The sequence below is a fragment of the Balaenoptera ricei genome, chromosome 1, assembly GCF_028023285.1.
Source record: "Balaenoptera ricei isolate mBalRic1 chromosome 1, mBalRic1.hap2, whole genome shotgun sequence".
In the NCBI taxonomy this organism is placed as follows: Eukaryota; Metazoa; Chordata; class Mammalia; order Artiodactyla; family Balaenopteridae; genus Balaenoptera; species Balaenoptera ricei.
Window position 1 is genome coordinate 76,237,419 of NC_082639.1, and position 20,754 is coordinate 76,258,172.

A 20,754-nucleotide genomic window follows, 5' to 3' on the forward strand; every position below is an offset into this window, starting at 1 on the left:
ACCTGTCTTTGCCCCTCTCCAACCCATTATCCACACTGCCCAAAACCTGATATTTCTAAGTTGAAAGTGTGATCATATCTCCCCACCCTCATGCCTCAATCTGCCAGATGAACTCCATCAAAAGCCAGCTCAAGACAGGGAGATCAGCTCGGTGCTTTGCGACCACCTAGAGGGGTGGGATAGGGAGGGTGGGAGGGAGGGAGACGCAAGAGGGAAGAGATATGGGGACATATGTATATGTATAACTGATTCACTTTGTTATAAAGCAGAAACTAACACACCACTGTAAAGTTATTATACTCCAATAAAGATGTTAAAAAAAAAAAAAAGCCAGCTCAAGAAGTCTTAATTATCACCTCCCCTATTCTGATAAGTTAATACCCACCTCCTCTACACTTTCTCACCCTTGCCCAATCTTAAACAAGCTTTTACAGGTACCGTTCACACACTGCTTTACTTAACAAGTTTGTTTCCCCTACTAGATTCTGAGTTCCCTAAAAGCTGGAACCAAGTATTATCATCTTTTAATCCATATTTCAACAATCTTCCTGATAAATGCAGCAAGTAGAAGTATCGATTCTGGCATTTCTTGTTTGCTTATGCTTGTATCAACACTTTTAATGATGATTTATTTGGGGAAAACTCTTTAGGCTACCTGTCCATTACTGTGAAGTTTTATTCAGTTAAAACTAGATAGATAATATAATCTACAAAGATATGGAACCAGTCACAATGTATTATGTAACCATATGCTGAAGCACATAATCAAAGTAAAGTACTAATTTCAACTCTTTCAAGTTGTGGAATTCCAACTCTTCCCTTAGGATACTTCATTTACTGTTTGTTTGTGATGTGTGTCTATCTGATAAACACAAGGTGGGGACACCAGTGTCAATCCGTATTTTTAAAAAATTAATGAAACAAAATTTTCTATTTATTAGATAAAAGTAAACGCAAGCCAAACTTCTAAGATATCTTAATGCGCCCCAGTGTATCATCTTGCACACCCCATGAAGTATACAGACCTCCACTTTCGATGTCATTGGTCTAAACATAAGGTAATGAACACTTTGTCAGCCACCACAAAAAAAAAAAGCATTAAAATATATACTACCTAAAATGCCATTTTTATAAAAATTTTGTTTATTTTTTAAGCTAAAAGCTTTGGGGATAATTTCAGATATTCAGCACTTTATATGAACTTTAAAAGATTGCTTTCCTAATACCTTGAACTATTGGAATAAGAAGTTAGTATGGCGGACAGAAAAAGAAAGCATTAAAAGGTGATCTGGAACACTTACAAAAAGACCAAGCCTCCAAATTAAAATTCAGATTACTAGGTACAGGCTGGAGGTGAACGTTTAAGAGCACTCTGGACTCCCCTAGGCATTTTATCATACTTATGACTACTTATTCAATTTCTGTTTTATGGGATTAGTTATAAACTCCCATGAGAGCAAGCGCCGTCTGCCTTGTTGCCTGCTATATTCCCAGTCATAAGAACAATGCCATGTGGCACACAGATGTTCAAAAAATATTTGCTAAATGAATGAATGAAAGAATGAAGTAGTATAACTGAAGTTTCAATTAAGAAACTAATCAAAGAAAACAACAACAATAAATAAGTACTAAACATTGAGCTTTAAGGAATACTTACAGTAAAGCCATCAGAAGTGCCAGCAAAATAGAGTGAGAAAGTCCAGGAGGTAGCAGGGAAACCAGGAAACAATAAGGCCCGGGAAAGAGGTGTGTTGTGGGAAGGAGCTGGGTAGAGTCACTGTGGAAGTCTGAGAAAAGGCCGTTTGATTTATCAGGAAGATAACTGGCAACCTCAGGAATGCTGTTTAGGTATAGTTAACAGAAGTGGAAATCAACTGCATGGAACTAGGCAGGAAATTCTAAGATGGTAAGGATGGTAAGGAAATAGAGACAACACACTAGTCTTATGAATTCGTCAGTGAAACAAGAGCATCAGTTTTATAGCTATAGAGGGCTCAACAAGAACAAGTGAAGATTTTTTTTCAAATTAGGAGATCTACAAGTTTGAGGAAGAGGATCCAGAGTTTTTTCCTCTAATGGTGAAGGCGGTGTTGTGTTCCTTTAGTAGAAACAGACATAGATTATGACAAATATACTTGTGAAGACAGACATCTGGAGAGAGAGAAAATGTTTTCCACATAAAAATCTAAAATGGACAATAAAGAACAAGATTCCTGATTACATATTTCCTTTTCCATATTTCTGGAAAAATGAGAAGAAAGATAGATGGAGTTGACTCTTTCTTTCGTAGTTACCTTAGAAAGAAGTGGTTGTTTCTGTCACCACCACAAAGAACACAAATATTTATGTTATCTGCTGTTCCTTATAATACCCTTAGGAACTAATCTTTGTGCCTTTAACATAGCTCCTACTGCTGTGACCGCTGCTTCAGTACAACACTGAAGCATGAATGTGAGCTCATTTCATTGCCTGCCGGGCCTGCATTTTTCCAGTCCTATTGTAACACAAGGGCACAGAGACACAAAAAATACATAGAGCTTTTTTTATACTCTTGAAATACTAAGGTCTCTCCCTCCGTTCTTGCACCTGTTTTAAATTAGTTCAAACATAGGCTGTATCCTGAAGACTGCTTTAGAAGCCATTCGGAATTACCGGGTTTTGAACAGATTTCACATCATATTCTCATTAGTTATTAAAATTCACATCATATTTTCATTAGTTATTAAAATTCGCCTCGCTGAATAGTTAAGGGTTATTCTATCTCACTCACCATCTTATACGTTCTCCACCCGGCATTTGGTGTCCTGGGCACCGTATTTTGCACCAAGTATGCACCTAGTGTTGATCTTGTAATCCAGCACGTTAGGCAGTCACAAAATCCTTGTGGCAGCAAATAGAAACAGAACTGGAGCAGGGGGTGGGGGGTGTCTCTGAAGGTTGTCAAGTAACCGAACTGAGAGCTTCCTGAGGGCAGGGACAGTCTTGTTCAGCATGGTATCTCCAGCACATGATTCAATCCTGGTACACGGCAGATACTCAATAATGCTGAATGAATGAACAACAGGCTCGGTGGGGACATTAAATTCGGCCCTATTCTGCAAACGTTCGCCAAGTGCCATCCAGGCGTCAGGGACCAGCGGGGCGCGGGTGCTACATGATGACAGGGAGCTGGTGGTTCTAATTCCACAGATACTGTAATTTTATGCTACAACTTCCATATTTTCACTTAAAACAAAAAGGGGGGATTTGGGTTGTCTCTGCTCTTGGTTCTCAGGGGCTTACTTGCAAACACGCAGCGCCACAGCTGCCCCGCGGCGCGCCCCTGACAACGAACACGACCCTCCCCGAGCCGGAACTGGCCAAGCTCCCAGCGCGCCCCGCGGCGATCCTGAAGGGGTCGCTGTTCCCGCGATAACCTCTACAAAGGCTCCGCCCCGTGGCCCGCGCTCTCTTCCTCCATTGGGGACACGGAGTTTTACGGCCGGGTTGCCTGGTTGTCGTCTGCAGGCCCACCGCTGCCCCTGCCGACGTTAGTGGCAGCACTACCGGAGGGGCAGGCCCTGTGTCTCGGCCGCCGCCGCCGCCTGGGCGCGCGGCCGGCTCCGAGGCGCTAGTTCTCTCCCCTCGCCCCACCCTCTCTCTCCCCCTTCACGGAAACGACAGCTGCGGCGGCGGGACTGGCGCCGCCTCCCTCCACCTACCACGTCTGCCCCCGCCACTCGCCCGGCGCCCCAGCCCGGCCGCGGCGCCTCAGCCTCCCCGCTAGGTCAGCCGGCAGCTCCGCCCGGCTGCCTCCCAGGATGAACATCATGGACTTCAACGTGAAGAAGCTGGCGGCCGACGCGGGCACCTTCCTCAGTCGTGCAGTGCAGGTACCGCGGCGGGAAGAAGGGGTGGCGACTTCCGAAGGGGCCAGGGAGGGTTCACCCGAGGCGGCCGCGCCCTCCGCACCCGGCTTCACCGACCGCCCGGCGGGCCTGCTGCGGCCGGAGGCCCGGGTTATGGGCGCGGCCTGGTGCCCCTCTGGGCCCGGCGGCCGTTTTCCTCTCTGCTCCTGCCCAACCGCAGCTCCCGGTGAAGCGAGGCGGAGTGGGGACGGGGCCCGGAGCTTCCTCCCTCCTCTGGAGGTCGCCTTGATTTTGGCTTCGGGCCGAGGCACAGCACCATCCGCCTTTCTGACCTCACGACGCCGGTGCTCGTGTGACCTCCCTCCCGGGGCTGGCGGAGGCCTTGCGAGTCCGCGGCGTAACAGACCGTTCTTGAACCACCCCCACCCTTTCATTTCGTGTCTCTCACTCTCCTCGCCGAGTCCAAGAAGGAAGTTTCCTTTTCCTGCCCCTCAACCCAGAGAGCTGCCAGCACAGTTCCCTGCAGTCCTCTCTCACCCCGAGAGGACGGTCCCTGGGCTTGGCAGTCCGCGGGAGAAATGGAGATCGCCAGTTGGCGTCCAGACTTTGCCAGGGCCACTGAGTTTGGGGGGTTCCCACTCATTTTCGAAATGGGAAGCACTGACAGTAGGGCAGTGCGAGAGAAAGGGAAGATTCATGTTGTGCTTCTAGTCACAGGCACATTTTTCAAATACACTTTAAGGGGAAAAGTTGACCGTCTCGTGGTATTCAGAAATCAAGGAAGTGTCAGTACTAGGGAACTTGGACAGTTTTCTACAGTCATCACCCACATTATGCCAACTCAGTTAAATCTACGAACAGATGTAAATTTCACCACAGCATGGGTTGTAAACAGTCTGGTGTTTAAGTTGATGACATAGTCACAGTAGCAACAACATTCTCTTTTGTAAAGAGAAAACAAAAATAGTTTTCTAATATAACATACCAAATTGATACTGAAATAAATCATTTATATGCATCACTGCTTTCCTTATCTCCTTTACCCCGGTTTTATTGGCATAGTTGATCTTACATTGCACTATTTTTGGCAAAGAATCATAGAACTAGAGCAAGATAATGGCTGCCTATATTGTGAGCTTTGGTGTTGTTTCAGTGCTGATTCCATGTGATTCTAGATGCTGAATGCAGATTTGACACTAAGTAATGCCACTCTTAAATACAGCTAGAGGGACTTACCTGGTGGTCCAGTGGTTAAGACTCCTGGCTTCCACTGCAGAGGTTAGATCCTTGGTGGGGGAACTAAGATCCCGCATGCCACGCGGCGGGACCATAAGTAAGTAAATAAAAATAAATACATACATACAAACATCTAGATATGTTTTCAAGGTGCATAATCTGCACTGCTTAAATAGGACACATATATTACAAATTGATTTAAATAATTGATAGACTTGATTTAAAAAATCTGACAAAGCTCTCAAGATGTACTTCCCGAATGAATTTCAATTACTCATTGTTTCAAATTCTCTAGGAAAAAGTTTTAAAATTATAATCTGTTAGTTATCAAATAATTTTCAGTCTTAAATACTTAAGTGCCTACTCCATGTCTGTGTGTCACTACAATTTTGGACACTAGTGATACAGCAGTGAATAAAATCAACACAATGCCCTCCTGAAGCTTACAATCTAACAGGATAAGACAAACTAGTAAATACATCAAGTGGTGATGGAGAAGACGGCCAAAAGGGATAGGTTAAGGGCAGGGGTGATGGTTGTTGCCATGTTGTATAGACATGATGGTAAGGGCAAGCCTTTCTGATAGGATCAAATTCGAAAAGACCTCAAGGAAGTGATAGTTCCCAGTTTTTTTTGGAGGAAAAGCATTTCAGGCAGAGGCAACAAGTGCAGAATCTGAGGTTGCAGGGGTGCTAGGGAGACCAGTTAGGGAGCTGTGGCCATAGGACAGGCAAAAGGTGTTATGACTTAAATAATGATAGCATAGCAGGGGAGGTTCAGAATCTAACCAGTATTGCATGTCATATTGGCTCTGGAGTATGAGAGAAAGATGAATCAAGGATGACTCTGAGGTTTTGGCTTGAACCATTTACTAAGAAGGGAAAAATTTCAGGATGAACTGGCTCTTTAATGTGACTTTTTATATTAAGTCTGTATCTGTTAGAGGTACATTTTGAAATATTTATGTATAAACTATATCATGTCTGAGAATTGCTTTAAAATATTTTAGAAGAAAGAAAGATGGGTAGTTGAAACAACATTGGCAGAAGGTTGATACTTGCTGATGCTGGGTTATGGGTTCATGAGGTTTTATTATACTATTATACTTTTGTTTATGTTTGACATTTTCCACAATTTTTTAAAATAAATTTATTTATTTTATTTTTGGCTGCATTGGGTCTTTGTTGCTGCTCGCGGGCTATCTCTAGTTGCGGCGAGCAGGGGCTTCTCATTGCGGTGGCTTCTCTTGTTGCGGAGCACGGACTCTAGGTGCGCAGGCTTCAGTAGTTGTGGCACGCGGGCTCCATAGTTGTGGCTCACAGGCAGTAGTTGTGGCGCACGGGCTTAGTTGCTCCGCGGCATGTGGGATCTTCCCGGACCAGGGCTCGAACCCATGTCCCCTGCATTGGCAGTTGGATTCTTAACCACTGCGCCACCAGGGAAGTCACCACAATTCTTTAAAATAAAATATGTAAGGAAAAAAAGGATGGTTCCAAAATGTAATGTGAAATTTGGAATGCTGTGTGGTAATTTTCAACAGAACACCGCTTTCTCATTTCTGTATTTAGTCGATAACTGAGTTCCTACTCTAAATTGAGTTGACATCAGTGTAGTGCCAAAGTGCCAAGTTTCATGCTAAGAATAGTATAAGAGCTGTGCCAGTTACTCATTATAAGCAATAAAAACAGTAGGAATGGAATTTAGCTTTGATATTTCTAAATAATTCTATTCAAATCAAATTATACCTTAAGGAATAGGCCATTCTCTGGTTAGACAGCTGCTATACATTTTTTCATTTTACTTAAAAATTAAACATGTTCCCTGTTTTAAAAAAAAGTAAAATCAAACTACTAAATCATATAAATGAGTCCCATTACTCCACTCTCACTCATATAAAATGTGTTTATATACCTCGGTACTTTAAAAAGAATATTAAGGTAAAATGTATAAATGAATAGGAGTATTCATTCCCTAACAATCCATTTGGGTGTTTCTGTTGTTCGTGATGCCTTCAGTAGAACACAAAAGGATCAGGTAATATATCCTTGATAAATTGTTGACTTTATTAATGTCTTAAAAACCATTCAAATCCTACCTTTTCAGTCCAGATTCCTTAACTGAGAATTAAGTACTGCCTTCCAGCCTTGTCTTTTCTCTCACTCATATATAAATACTGTATTCCTATCAAATTATTTTTTTAATTTCAAAAATATCTTGTACTTTTCTAACTCTAGATTTTTATTCATACGGTTAAACTCATCTTGAATGCTCTCTGCTCCCTTTCTGTGGCCTTTCCTTACCTCAAGATATAACTTCAAGTCCATCTCAGACCACAGAATCTTGATGTGAATTCCTATGTCAATTCCTGTGTCATTTTTCAATTTTGTATGATCATGTGGCATTTCTCTTATAATGAATTATTATGTAAGGTCTCTTAGAACTCTGAAATTCTGTCACTCTGTGGCTTTCGCATCATTAATAAGATTGTATGTCTAAAGGAATCAACTCTCTCTTTTTTAATAAATTTATTATTTATTTATTTATTTTTGGCTGCGTTGGGTCTTCGTCGCTGCGCGCGGGTGTCCTCTAGTTGCGGCGAGTGGGAGCTACTCTTCCTTGCGGTGCGCGTGTTTCTCACTGTGGTGGCTTCTCTTGTTGTGGAGCACGGGCTCTAGGCACGCGGGCTTCAGTAGTTGTGGCCTGTGGGCTCTAGAGCACAGGCTCAGAAGTTGTGGCGCACAACTTAGTTGCTACGAGGCATGTGAGATCTTCCCGGACCAGGGCTCAAACCCATGTCCCCTGCATTGGCAGTTGGATTCTTAACCACTGCGCCACCAGGGAGGTCCCCAACTCTCTTTCTTATTCCCCTCTCACAATATCCAATATGGTTTTCTGTTCGTTTTTTGTTTTAATTTTTATGTCACTTTAGCCAAGAAAGTAGTATACTTATGCAAAGTTTACTCTTTGAATCATTTAGCATGTTAAATAATTATTTTTATGAGTATTTTTCTAACATTATATCTGCTGACCTTGAAGTTGATTAATGCTAGTCTGAAACAAACTCATTAATTGAACCTATATTTATTGAGTACCTCCTAGGTGCTTGGTATTGAAGGATACAAAAATGAATGAGACCGAGTTGCTGCCCTCAAGGACTTCATAATCTACTCTCAATTTATCATAATTAAATATTCTTTGTAGTAAATATCCATTTTGTGAATTACTGTTCTTCATTTGATAAATCTTTCAAGTGGGCGCATTTTTAATTCAGAGTTGATATTGAAGCAAAACTCTGCTCACCATCGTTAAAATGATATATACTCTCTAAAAAAATATTTTCAAACTAAATTACTGAGGGAAGGGGGTTCATTTTAATTTTCTAACATTTTCTTTGAACTGACTACTAAAGTTACACTATGAACTTCATGAACACCAGCTATTTTCTGAGGGGGAAGAGGTCTTTAAACTTTAGTTGCAAGTTTGGCCTTTATCTCCCATTTAATTTAGCAAGCACAATAGTGTATCTAAGCTGGAGATGTAAAGATGAATTATGATGCTGGCCTCCACCAGCTCCTGTCAGATCCTGTCTGGATGCAATTCCACTCTCTCTCAGGTCCTCCTGAAATTCCATTTCTTTTATAGAATTTAAATTGCAGTAACTTCACCATGTCTCTGAAATTCTAATAAATATATCCCGTTCAAAGGCCATACATTTTCTCATTCTGTAAAAACTCTTCGCGTTTAGTGTTACCCAAAACTGTGTTCACATCCTTTGGTGCTGTTGGCATTAATTTAGTAAACAACTAGATAGAACATGTTTTGTTAACCTGATATTAAAATAATTGTGTATGAGCTTAGAACAGAAGTTCTCAGTCTTAGCTACACTTAAAATTACCCGAGGAATCTTTACAGGCTGCTCCTCAGTCCAGTTAAATTAGAATCCTTGGAATTGGATTCAGCATCAGTGTTTTTGAAAGCTCCCCCAATTCCGAAGAGCAGCCAAAATTGAGAACCAGTTGAGGAGAATCTACTTTACAGTTTACTAATATATTCAGAGTTTGTGTTATACATTTGCCCCCAAGAAGTTTAGAATACTTTTAAACTATTACTTTACCCAGTCAAAGAATTGATGGTTAGAGTTTATATTAAATAGATGTCTTTGATCACACAGACTTTTTACTTGTAGTCCTTCATTCTCTCTAGTAAATCAGGGCATGGAATCCAGGCTTCTTATTTCATACTGTAGCCTATATGTCTATCCTGTAGTAAAGGAAGGATTGCAGTGCCTGGCATAATGTGGCTGACTCAAAGACAATCCTTTTCTTAAAGCAATGTTTAGAGAAAATATATAAAGAGTGGATTAACCTTTCTTTTCTCAGGTCATTTTACTGGGTTACTAATGAAATATTATGAAAGAATAGCACATTAAATTACATTTTAGAGAACATTGGGTTTGGATTTCTATGACTTTTTTGCAGTCTGACATTCATTGTAGCTTGTTTTCACAGAAGTTTTTAATTATTAAATGGTAGTGCTATACATGCATTAAAATACGTGCTTAAAATCAAATGTAGTTTATAATGAACAACTATCAGCACTAATTGACTACAAAGTCAGTAATGATTTTGGACTTAAAAATGTTGAAAACTAAAATTTTTAGGGTAAAATTTAAAATTTTTGGCAATTAGGAAAGGGGTCTTTTTTTTTAAAGAAAGAGTAAGTCTTTTGTCCTTCTGACAAAGATATCATAATTTTATGTTTGTGTTTAAGCAATATTGTTAAGATCATAAAATCCTTGAGGGCAAGAACCATGTCATATGCTAAATATATATCTCACATACAGTTGAAGAAAAAGTATGTATTCTCCACAAATATCTTTGATTAATAATTCTTCTTCATTTAGTTGATATAACTCATCATTTTCTGTAGTTGATGTATTCTTAAAAATGTTTTAGAGGAAAATTTATGTATTAAGTGTTGTACTAGTTTGTTATCTTAATATGTCATACCTTGTGATTAACAATGGAAAAAATTCTTAAATCCCCACAGTGATAAAATCATGGGAAATATGTCTTTTACAATTACACATTGAAATAATAAAATTTAAATTTATGATTTCAACTTAAATATATGATAACATTAGCAATGTTTTTATGTCGCCTCCCACCCTTTTATTGTTTATTTTAGATAGGATTGAAGTTATTATCCTTAATTTGATGATGATTGAATATCAGATAGGAAGCAGAGGTGGGCTGTAGGATACAGCTCACCAGAGTGCTATGAACAAAGAAACAGGGACAGAGAAGCACAAGGTGTGTTTAGGTAATGGTGATAGAAAATATTAATTGCTTGAAATCAGCAAGTATTTTACTTGAAGGATAGCATAGTATATAATAAGACTATGATTCAAACAGATACAAGATTGAATCCCAACACTGACATCTTAGGGCAAAATTTTAAACCATCCTGAGCCTCAATTTCTTCATCACTAAATTTATGATTCTTACCTGTGTAACAAGATGTTTTTGAGTACATGATACAAAATGCACAGCAACTGTTTTTCACTCTCAGAAAATGCAAGTAAACATCAGAATTTATTACTGGTACTTAAATACATTGCTCATGTGGTTCTTCCTACAGAACTTCTATTTTCTGAACAGGCTTTCTATAATCAAACTATCTCACTCATACTTAAGGGTTCCATAAATTCACTCGGTTAATCATTCAGTCACTGGATCAAGAAACAATAGGACCATCTGTGTTGGTCCTCTGTCCACCATCTTTTTATCTTTGTATCCTTATTTTCAAATTACTTGTTTGTTGTCTGTCTTCTCCATTAATATGTAAGCTTCCTTAGAGCAGAAACCTTGTCTGTTTTTTGGCTTCTGAAATCCATGTGCTTAGAATAATGCCTAGCACATATGTAGGTGCTTAATAAATATTTGTTGGAATGAATGGAATGAACAAACAAAATAGATATACTTGCTTACTAAGGAGCTAAGTGGAGAATTTTTCTCTACTGGTAGATCATCCTTTATAGATGATGTTCACTTGGGTGAACTACTCATTGCATTATCTGGGAAATAATCTATTTAACCAAGGGAGGTAGACTTGGAACCTGTAAAATTCTAATGGATACCTTTGGCAGGTCTACAGCTTAGAATCTTCAGGGATCTGTAAAGAATATCAGCATTCTCTCTTAAGAATTAGATTGCATAGTTACCCAGCTGACCTTGGGGTCAGAGTTTTGATCTTTTTCCCAATGCCTCTCCTATTCTTGGTTACAGTACACTGCAAGTTTACAGGCTTAGGCAATAGCTTTGGAACTACTATTCTCAGTTCCACCCATTGGGTCAGGGTTTGGCTACAGGCCAGTCTTTAAAAGACCTAAAGCTTTACAAAAGCTATTGAAGCTATTTCTAGGCCTTGAATAAAACCTTTAGGGGGGGTGTACCAGAAGTCTAAGAAAAACATTCTAAAAGTTAAAAGTGCTAACTGATAATCAATTGAAAGTATTAGACCAAGAAGGATGCTGAAAGAAACAGATAATAAAATTCAGAAAAATGGAGCTGCAGAAGATATTTTAAAGGTTCACATTCTATTTTGTTATCCAGAAATGAGTCATGACTAATGAGTATAGAATTAGTGCTAGTGATATACCTCTGTTATGATGGGAAACCACATATTCTAGAGGAAAATTATGCATGATAAACAGCCTGAGTCATTGCTTCTAGTATTTAATTAAAAGTGTCCAGAAGTCCTTATAAAATCTACACAGAAATACTTTTACCTCTTTGTTATTGTATGGGCAATGCTGCCTTTCCTTAAAAACCACTAAGGATAATAAAAACTGATATGTTGTGAGTATATTTAACTACATTCTATGATATTTAAAAGATGCCTCAGTAGTATGAATAGGATATGTTCCAAAAGTTAGTCCATAAATCAATTGCTGGAACATATTTTGAAAAAACAACTTAAATAAGTTTCCCAGAACATCCCATAAAAGCCTGTCTAACTAGGTGTGATTAAAGTGCCAATGATAAGAAGCCACATTAAACATAAATAGCTCTTTTTAAATTCAAAATAATAATTATCAGGCACTGAACAAAGTGATTTACATACATACCCTTACTTAATTCTTAAAACACCGTAATATATGTATTGTCTCTCTTTTGCGATGGAAGATACCTAAGGAAAAAATATTCAAAATCTTGCTCAGGTCACACAGTTAGCAGTGCAGTCAGGATTTGAATTCAGATCCAGCTGGCTCAAAACTTTTATTCCTTACCACTATGTTATCCTACCTTTATAATGTAAGAAATATTTATATACTTTATAAACAGGACAGTATGCTAGATTTTCTATAGCATTCACACCATACATTTCAGCAGAACTAAGGATATGTATTAACTATGGAATAGGATTATCCTAAGTGCCACAAAAGAGGTATGGATAAATTACCAGAGGGGCAAAAAGGAGCATTCATATACAACAGTTTACAGACAATTATTTGTATGCCTGGGATTGTTTGGATTTGAGTTTTCTTTTTAATTATTGATACAGATTCCTAAAATGTATTTGGGGTATATTTAACTTTTTTTTTTAACTGTATGATCAATAACAGTTCACAGAAGAAAAGCTTGGCCAGGCAGAGAAGACAGAATTGGATGCTCACTTAGAGAACCTCCTTAGCAAAGCTGAATGTACCAAAATATGGACAGAAAAAATAATGAAACAAACTGAAGTGTTATTGCAGCCAAATCCAAGTAAGAAATTTTTTACCTTTTGTCTCCATTATTGACTAATCTTATTAAAAGGTACTGTTAATAGCTTTTTTTAATGTTTTTAAAAAAAAGTTTTAATGGCTGTTGGAAAACATTTTTTGGTTATGGCTTTGGGGTCTATAATTATTGTGTGTGTGTGCTTTTGGTGAAGAAGAGGGTGATAAACACTTCATTGTATACCCTCTAACAAATTGACAAGTAACATTTTTCAGGCCTCTATAGAATCCTCTTGAAAACTCAATTTCAGGCAGCGAGTTTGAATTTTAAGAGTTACGAAAGGCTGTGTAGATAAATTAATCTTCCTTTCTCATCCAGGGGAGAATTGTCCCTAGTAATTAAGGAAAAATATATAGAAACTTAAGTAGTTACCAACTATTTATGTTTATGTTAAGTTTTACATTTTTACACAAATTATTCCGTTTGATTTTCAGACAACACCATAAAGCTTTTCAGATCACCTAAGTCAATAACGTCGCAAATAAGGTGCATAATAATTGTTTTAATTGAAACTCACAAGTTAGCATTTTGTTCAGTGTAGCATATAGCTAATTAGAAGTGGAACTTGAACTAGAACCAGCTGTACTGACACCCTGAGTTTTACAGATCAAAACTGAAGGACAAAAGCAACAATAACAATTCCTGCTTTCCTTCCCCTTTTCCCCAGTGTTATTGTGACCATGTTGTGAAATGCCATAAACTTACTTTAAGTTACTAACTTAAAGTTCCAAGCTTTAGACTTTGTTGCTATTACGTAAACCTCAAGCACTATACAAAATATTAGTAATACTGTGCCATTTTAGTTAAATTGTGGTGACTTTTTAAAATAGTCCTTTTACACTTTGAGTGAGGCCTGTTGTCTTTGGACACCATGTGTTATTTCTTATTCATTTAAGGCTACTTAAATAATATACCATGGCACCTTATAAAAAAGAAAGAAAGAGAAAAGAAAGTAGTAGGCGTTTTTCCTCTTGTTCCTTGCTCTATCCATAGTTCCTCAAATATATAGTCTGTTCTGCAACGTGTTTTTGTGATTGGCAAATAAGCTCACACTCAACTGGTAAACGGGAATGATGTCAGTAGAAGGAAGTTACAATGGCTCATATAATACAGTTTTACATTAGTGTTTTAAGTCTAAAGTAGTAACAGAATTTTTTGTGTGTTTTATTTATGCTCTCATTATAAAGTTACACAGATTTTGAGTAGTCAGACCCAACCTTCTTTTTCCTGTAAGCCATGTTACTTTTAGTGCATGATGTTTCAGAACCTAGGATTTTTCAGAAATATACATTGTATTATAGCAGAATTGCCTGCATTTTTTGTTAAGGTTTTATGATGACCTTTTAATGCCCTATTGAAATGAAACATTTATTTAAAATATACCAATTTTTTTTAACTGAATGAAATCAACATGGGATTCAACTTTAAACTTTTGACCAAATAGATAGACAGATGGCAAAGATAAGAATCACTCTCATGTCAGAAAATGAAGTTCTGCAATTTAGTTAACATCTTCTCAGTGGTTATGTTTTGCACTGACTCATTTTAACTAATTTAAAGGTTTTTAAATTTCTGCTTAAAAACTCTTCTGAGGCTGCACCAGAATCTACCACAAAAGCGAGTATTGTTCCAACAGCCTGTTTTATGTATTAAAATTAACACTTTTGCCAACTCCTGAAGTGTTTCTATTACTGGTTCAGCTTACTTTTGAAATTTTCAGTGCACTGTGTGACACTTCCACTTGTGGAGGAGTTATGTGAGGTCCTTAGAAGGAACCTATTTAACTGAGATTCTTTTTGGATTGTATTTATGTTTAATCATTGTTTCTAAAAAGTCTGAATCTTTGACTTTTTTCTTATTTGTCTCTGAAATATCTCACTGTTGGGCAGCAGTGTAATTGTGAATTTCTTAAATATTATGATAACCAAGTGTTTATTCAGATCTTACAGATGTTTTTTCCTTTTCATTTATGCTAATTCCTATTATTGCTTTTAGCCTTTTGTATTTTAAACTTATTTTTAATGATGAAATCTTTTGAGTGCTCAGATATTTATATACTTTAAACATAATTAAATAAAATTAAGCCAAGGAATCATATTGCTGATCTCTGTAGACTATTCCAAATCTGATTGTTCCATTCCTTAAACTCCCAATATTTAGCCTCTAAGAGGGAGATTGAGCATATGAGCAAACTAAAGCAAAATAATAGTGGCAGAAGTATGTGACTCTTTGGTTTTTCTAGGTACCTTATATCTGTATTTTTATAACTGGAAATCCCTGATCTTAAAATTGTGTACATATATTCAAAGTTAAAAGTTAGACAGTATATGAATGGGGCAAAGGCAACTTCACTAGATATTAAAGGAATACCAACCCTTTCTGGAAGTTAAAATCCTATAAAATACTCATAAGAGTTTTACTTTATTTTAAATATTTTTGTGCCAAAATATTTTATCAGATTTTTAAAATATAAGTTTCTTAGAGTTATGTAATACTCTTAACATGCAAATGAAAAATTATATATTAAGATATGTACTTGAAAGCATACTAATTTCATGTTTATTTTACAAGGTGATAAATGGCTAGTAGGGGAACAAAACAATCTTTCAAATAGCTTAGCTTTTTGAAATCATTGGTAATTTTAAACCTTTTTCCTAGATGCCAGGATAGAAGAATTTGTTTATGAGAAACTGGATAGAAAAGCTCCAAGTCGTATAAACAACCCAGAACTTTTGGGACAATATATGATTGATGCAGGGACTGAGTTTGGCCCTGGAACAGCTTATGGTAAGTGAAAGGCAAAAGGTCCACTAAGAGATATCTTTACTCTTAGGTTTTTACTACTTAGAGACATCATTAACATTTACCTAATATTAGTAGAATCAATTTTAACTTCAAATTTTTTGTTTTAAAATTTTGGATGAAGTGACAAATGTAGGTGATAACTAAATATATACAGTGTAACTTAGTATTTAATATATTTAAGCATATATTCTGAGAATTCACATCTTTTTAGGTCTAAATAGGTATTCCCATTGAATCTTGCAGCACCTTTGTTGTACTTCTTGTGATATATTGCAGTCTCTGTTTATATATGTCTCCTCTAGTTGATTTTTCTTTTTTAAGCTTTCTTGAGGATTTATTTCTATAATAAAGTACCTGGCACGTACTAAGTATTTGAACTAGTGCTTTCGTTACCCAAGTAATGTCAGTACCACAAAAATATTAACAATGGTTCTCTCTCGATGTTTGGATGACATTTTATTTCTATTTTCCTCATATACTTTAAATTTTCTATTATGTTTTACAGTTATGCCAGCTTTTTTTAGTTGCTGTAGTGACTTTTTTAATGTATAACTCTGAAGCTCAGTTATATATCATTACCCCTCAAATCTAATATTCTCAGAACATAAGATTATTTCAGATTTCTATAGCTTTTTTCCTGTTATTCATGGCTAATAATTCTTTTTATTAAGACTTGTGCAAGAAATTTGTCCTTATGGATATGAAATGATAGGTAACTTAAGTGATTTTCTACGTATATAGTCCTGATTTATGAAATAGCACATAAATTCTGGGACTAAATTAACTTAGTTTTAGTAGTATTTATGTCAGATGGAAATAACCTAAGTACTGTGTAATGAATGTTATTAATCCATTAACTGGCTTATAGCTGTACAACTTTGAGACTATTACATTGTGTTCTTCAAAATATAATTCTTTTAGAAGTCTGAAAATGTTTAAAATTTCTGTAGTTTTACTTCTAAATTTTAACTATAAATTTTATAAAAACTTTATATATCGATCAGATTTGTTGTTGCCTTCTTGTGCCAGACTCAGTTAGATGCTGGGGTCATAAAGGTACGTGAAAACCCAGCCCTTTCCTTCACCAAGCTGAAGACCTAGTGGAGCATGAACATTCAGAAAGCTTCTAAATTTTTTCCTTTTTAACCTGCTTAATCTGTTTGCACTTCTAATAATTCCATTGAATGTACCCTGATTATTGGAAGTAGGCTTTGTGAATCTATTTATTAGTAATTGATAATAGTATTAGTAATAGATGAGTAGTATTAGTAATAAATTAGTATTAGTAATTGAATATTTCAGGAATTGGGCTAAGCACTGTACAATATATGTATTGGTAAATCCTCACTTATATCCTACTTGTAAATTCTGTTATCTCTGTGTAGAGCTAGGGAAACTGAGTCTTAGAGAGGTTACATAGTTCATCCACAGCTAGTAATTCAAATGTAGATCTGTATCCAGAAATTGAGCTCTTAACTACGTTATATTATTACCTTCCTTATCAATCAGATCTAATTTTATCTGAGCATGAAGGAATTAAGATCCACAGAACTAAAGCTTATCAGAGGTAGAACTGGAAGTAGAACCAATCTTGTGGTTCTCTTTCTTTTTCTCTATTTTCTACTGAATTTGTCCTATTTAAATATTAGGGTATATGTGCTGCAAAACATAGGTTTTTTTTTTTAACTTAAGATACAAATATATACTCTTATTTATAGACAGGAGATAAGTGCATAAATACAGAAACAGAAGAATTTTGACTTGATCTACTTATTAAAATATTTTAAGAATTATACTTTTATAAATATATCTACACTATTTGAGCTGTGACCATAAGTATTTTTTAGTGTATCTGTCCTCTTTTGTCCCATTGGTAGAGTTGGTACAATTAACTATGATATGATAAGGAGTTCATCTTTGTCATTTTCATTTTGATATTTATAATCTTAAATTTACTTTCAAAATAAAACTACCTTAACTACAGTTAATTTTATTTGATTTTTACTTAAGTAAACAAGTAGCAACTGACTTTAAGGCAGATCAAATTGCTGATTTATCTTAACATGATTTTATGACATTACCAGACAATGGTAAAAAAAAAAAAAAAAAAAAAAAAAAAAACCAAACTTTTTTCCTTTGCAGGTAATGCCCTTATTAAATGTGGAGAAACACAAAAACGAATTGGAACAGCAGACAGAGAGCTGATTCAAACATCAGCCTTAAATTTTCTCACTCCTTTAAGAAACTTTATAGAAGGAGATTACAAAACAATTGCTGTGAGTTGGAAAATGTTCATTTTTTTAGTAAAATAATTTAGGTATATACTTACAGTTTTTAATGAATAATTTGCCCTCTTAATGATTTTGTAGATGTAGCAGATTAGAAAAATTAAATAATCTAGTTAGATGCGTATTCCAACAGAACAAAACTAACCAAAATAAAGGACTATTAATGATACAGACTCCACTTTTGTGTCCCTGTAGTGTTATTGAGGTGTCTTTACATCCATTCTTGTTCGTTACCAGCACTAAAATCTATAGAGAAGTTCCTGGAATGATTATTAAAATACGGCACAATTTATCACCACAGTATATAGCCATATAGCTGTTCATTTAAACTGGGAGCCAGAATCCCAGTTACTGGAAGCTATATTTCTGGCTATTAGCCTTTCTGTCTTTTTGTATCCCTAGAAGTCTATTATCTTCTTTTCACACAGCTGTGTTTTATTGCTGAAATAAAGAAAAAAATATCACTTTCCCAAACCTAATCTGTTAATCTATTATTTTTTTAGTTTAATTTGTTTTTGAAGTGATGGAGAGTGGAGTTCTAGGTGGATATCTTTTTCCTAAGATTTTTGCAAGACTGCTCTTTATTGTAAATACTACTTCAAACTTAATTTGAAGATTTCTTATTACAAAATATTATTGAAACTCAATATGTTTACAATGAATTTGTGAATAAAAAGTGTTGGGCCTGAGACAAAGGAAAAACCACAAAGATGAAATACGATTGAAAAGATATTAGATTGTCAATAGGATGATATTTGATATATGAATTATAAGAACTAATAAAGCAAACAGTGAATTCTTATAAACTTACCTGTTATAAAGAAGCTTGATGTTCCCATGAGGAATTCTAAGATATCGTACTAATTCTAAGATATCATACTAATGTTTGTTCATTATTCATTCTATAAATTTGAAATTCTGTTGTCGGAGTAATAGAGTTGCTTTTGGTGCTGTGGCACAGGGTTTCAAGAAGCTTTGCCCTGGGCCCTCTACCTTCTTCACCATAGGCACTTCCTAGATTATCTGTTGAATAATTCTTTGTTGTGGGAGCTATACTGCATTATAAGATGTGTAGCAGCATCCCTAGCTTCTACCCAGTAGATGCTAGTAACGTCCCTCCCCCAATTGTGACAACCAAGAAGATATTGCCAAATGTTCCCTGGAGGGGCAAAATCACAAAATATTAAAACTAATATTCCTTTGTTTCTACCATCACCTGCCATCTTTCCCAGATATCTAGAATGTCTATCATTTTAAAATTGGAAATAGTGAGAAAATGGAGTCAGATACCTGAATCGTCACTTTAGAGCCAATTTTGTAATCATAGATCTTTATCAGATGATTCATGTATTTAATGGAGAATAATACTTTAAATATGTATGCTCTTACTGGATTTTTAGCCTCATTAGGCTTTTTTTTTTTTTCTTTCCTATATTTATAGAAAGAAAGGAAACTATTACAAAATAAGAGACTGGATTTGGATGCTGCAAAAACCAGACTAAAAAAGGCAAAAGCTGCAGAAACTAGAGCATCAGTAAGTAGTGTTTTTTTTAATAGAACAATATTTTAGGTTAATAACTTTAAGACTTGTAAAAGATTTCACTCATACAACATGCAAGCTGTAATCTATCATTAAGACTAGAATATGACTTTAGGGTATTGTTTTTGTGTTTTTAAACAAACTTTTCAGAACTTAATACATTCAAATCAGTGAAAAGTAGTCATATCAAGAGACAATATTCTTATTTTAGTGATATACTTGTTGCTAAAAAACAAAAATTATAAGAGCCCTAAAGCTTTGTCATATTTTTTGAATAACCTCAGTGGTGATGGAAAATAAGTCTTCTGGAGATAGATTTATTATATTTGAAATAGAAAAACAGATAGTAATTAAGATGAGAATGAATCAAGTTTGAGAATGCTTGTGTATAGCTTAAAAATTAGATGTGACTCCCTTTCAACATGGGACTCAAACTGACCGAAGGAGTTGTCACCAAGAATAGTTCCAAAACTATTCAGACAGCGGCAACATGGAGTCCCAGGTGGCTGTTTTGAAGGGGAGGAAACTTGTTTGGATAAATAAGTTCTGGTATATTTTTCATAAAAATCAATCTCAGAGTAGTCTTTTAAGACTAAGTGGGTATATATTAAATATAGTAGTTCAATGATTTTATATATATGTATATGTGAGGATATATATATAACTTTAATAACTTTAAAGATTTTATTTATAAGCTTCTGATTTAATCTAATATTCATATAGTTTATGTCTTTTTTCCAAAGTTTGAAGAGATTAATCAGACTTGAATTGGAGCACCTTTAAGATAGTACAATATAAACAAGTATGAATTTATTACATGAAGCTAACAAGTTCATTCTTAACTTGAGCTAAGGGATATGTTTTGTTAAGAGACATGACATTCCCACTGCCTTCTGTTCCCAACTCACTACCACTACTATCGTCAAGAATCATTGCCTTAGGAGCATATTACCATGGTGCTGGTAGAAGTCTATTGTGGCTCTCTTGTTTTGGGAAAGAAAAGGTTGAGACTTGGTTTAGAGTGAAATTTAAAACTGGTAACTTGGTGTTGGACAGTGATGTCTTATGAGATTACCCAACACCTTATATGAACAGAATAAATTATTTTCTTCTAGACAGTTCTCCTTTTGGAGATTCTGTATTAGCAACTGCTGGAGAAGAGCTATCTTTGACAGGACATTAATATCAAAATCACTGGCTAGTTCACCTCAGAATTCATGATGACATCATCATAAAGAACAGCCTGACTTCTC

At 36.1% G+C, this 20,754-nt stretch overlaps 1 protein-coding gene across 1 annotated transcript in view; it reads left to right on the top strand.

Moving 5' to 3' along the window:
• Window positions 1-3,451: 3,451 nt before the first annotated feature.
• The window catches only part of SH3GLB1 (SH3 domain containing GRB2 like, endophilin B1), a 38,429-nt gene continuing 21,126 nt past the window's right edge, over window positions 3,452-20,754 (top strand). The window contains exons 1-5 of the mRNA XM_059925717.1: window positions 3,452-3,872; window positions 12,712-12,853; window positions 15,527-15,655; window positions 17,816-17,949; window positions 19,403-19,495. Coding sequence (XP_059781700.1) covers window positions 3,801-3,872; window positions 12,712-12,853; window positions 15,527-15,655; window positions 17,816-17,949; window positions 19,403-19,495 — 570 coding nt within the window. The 5' untranslated portion in view covers window positions 3,452-3,800. The remainder of the gene's footprint in view (window positions 3,873-12,711; window positions 12,854-15,526; window positions 15,656-17,815; window positions 17,950-19,402; window positions 19,496-20,754) is intronic.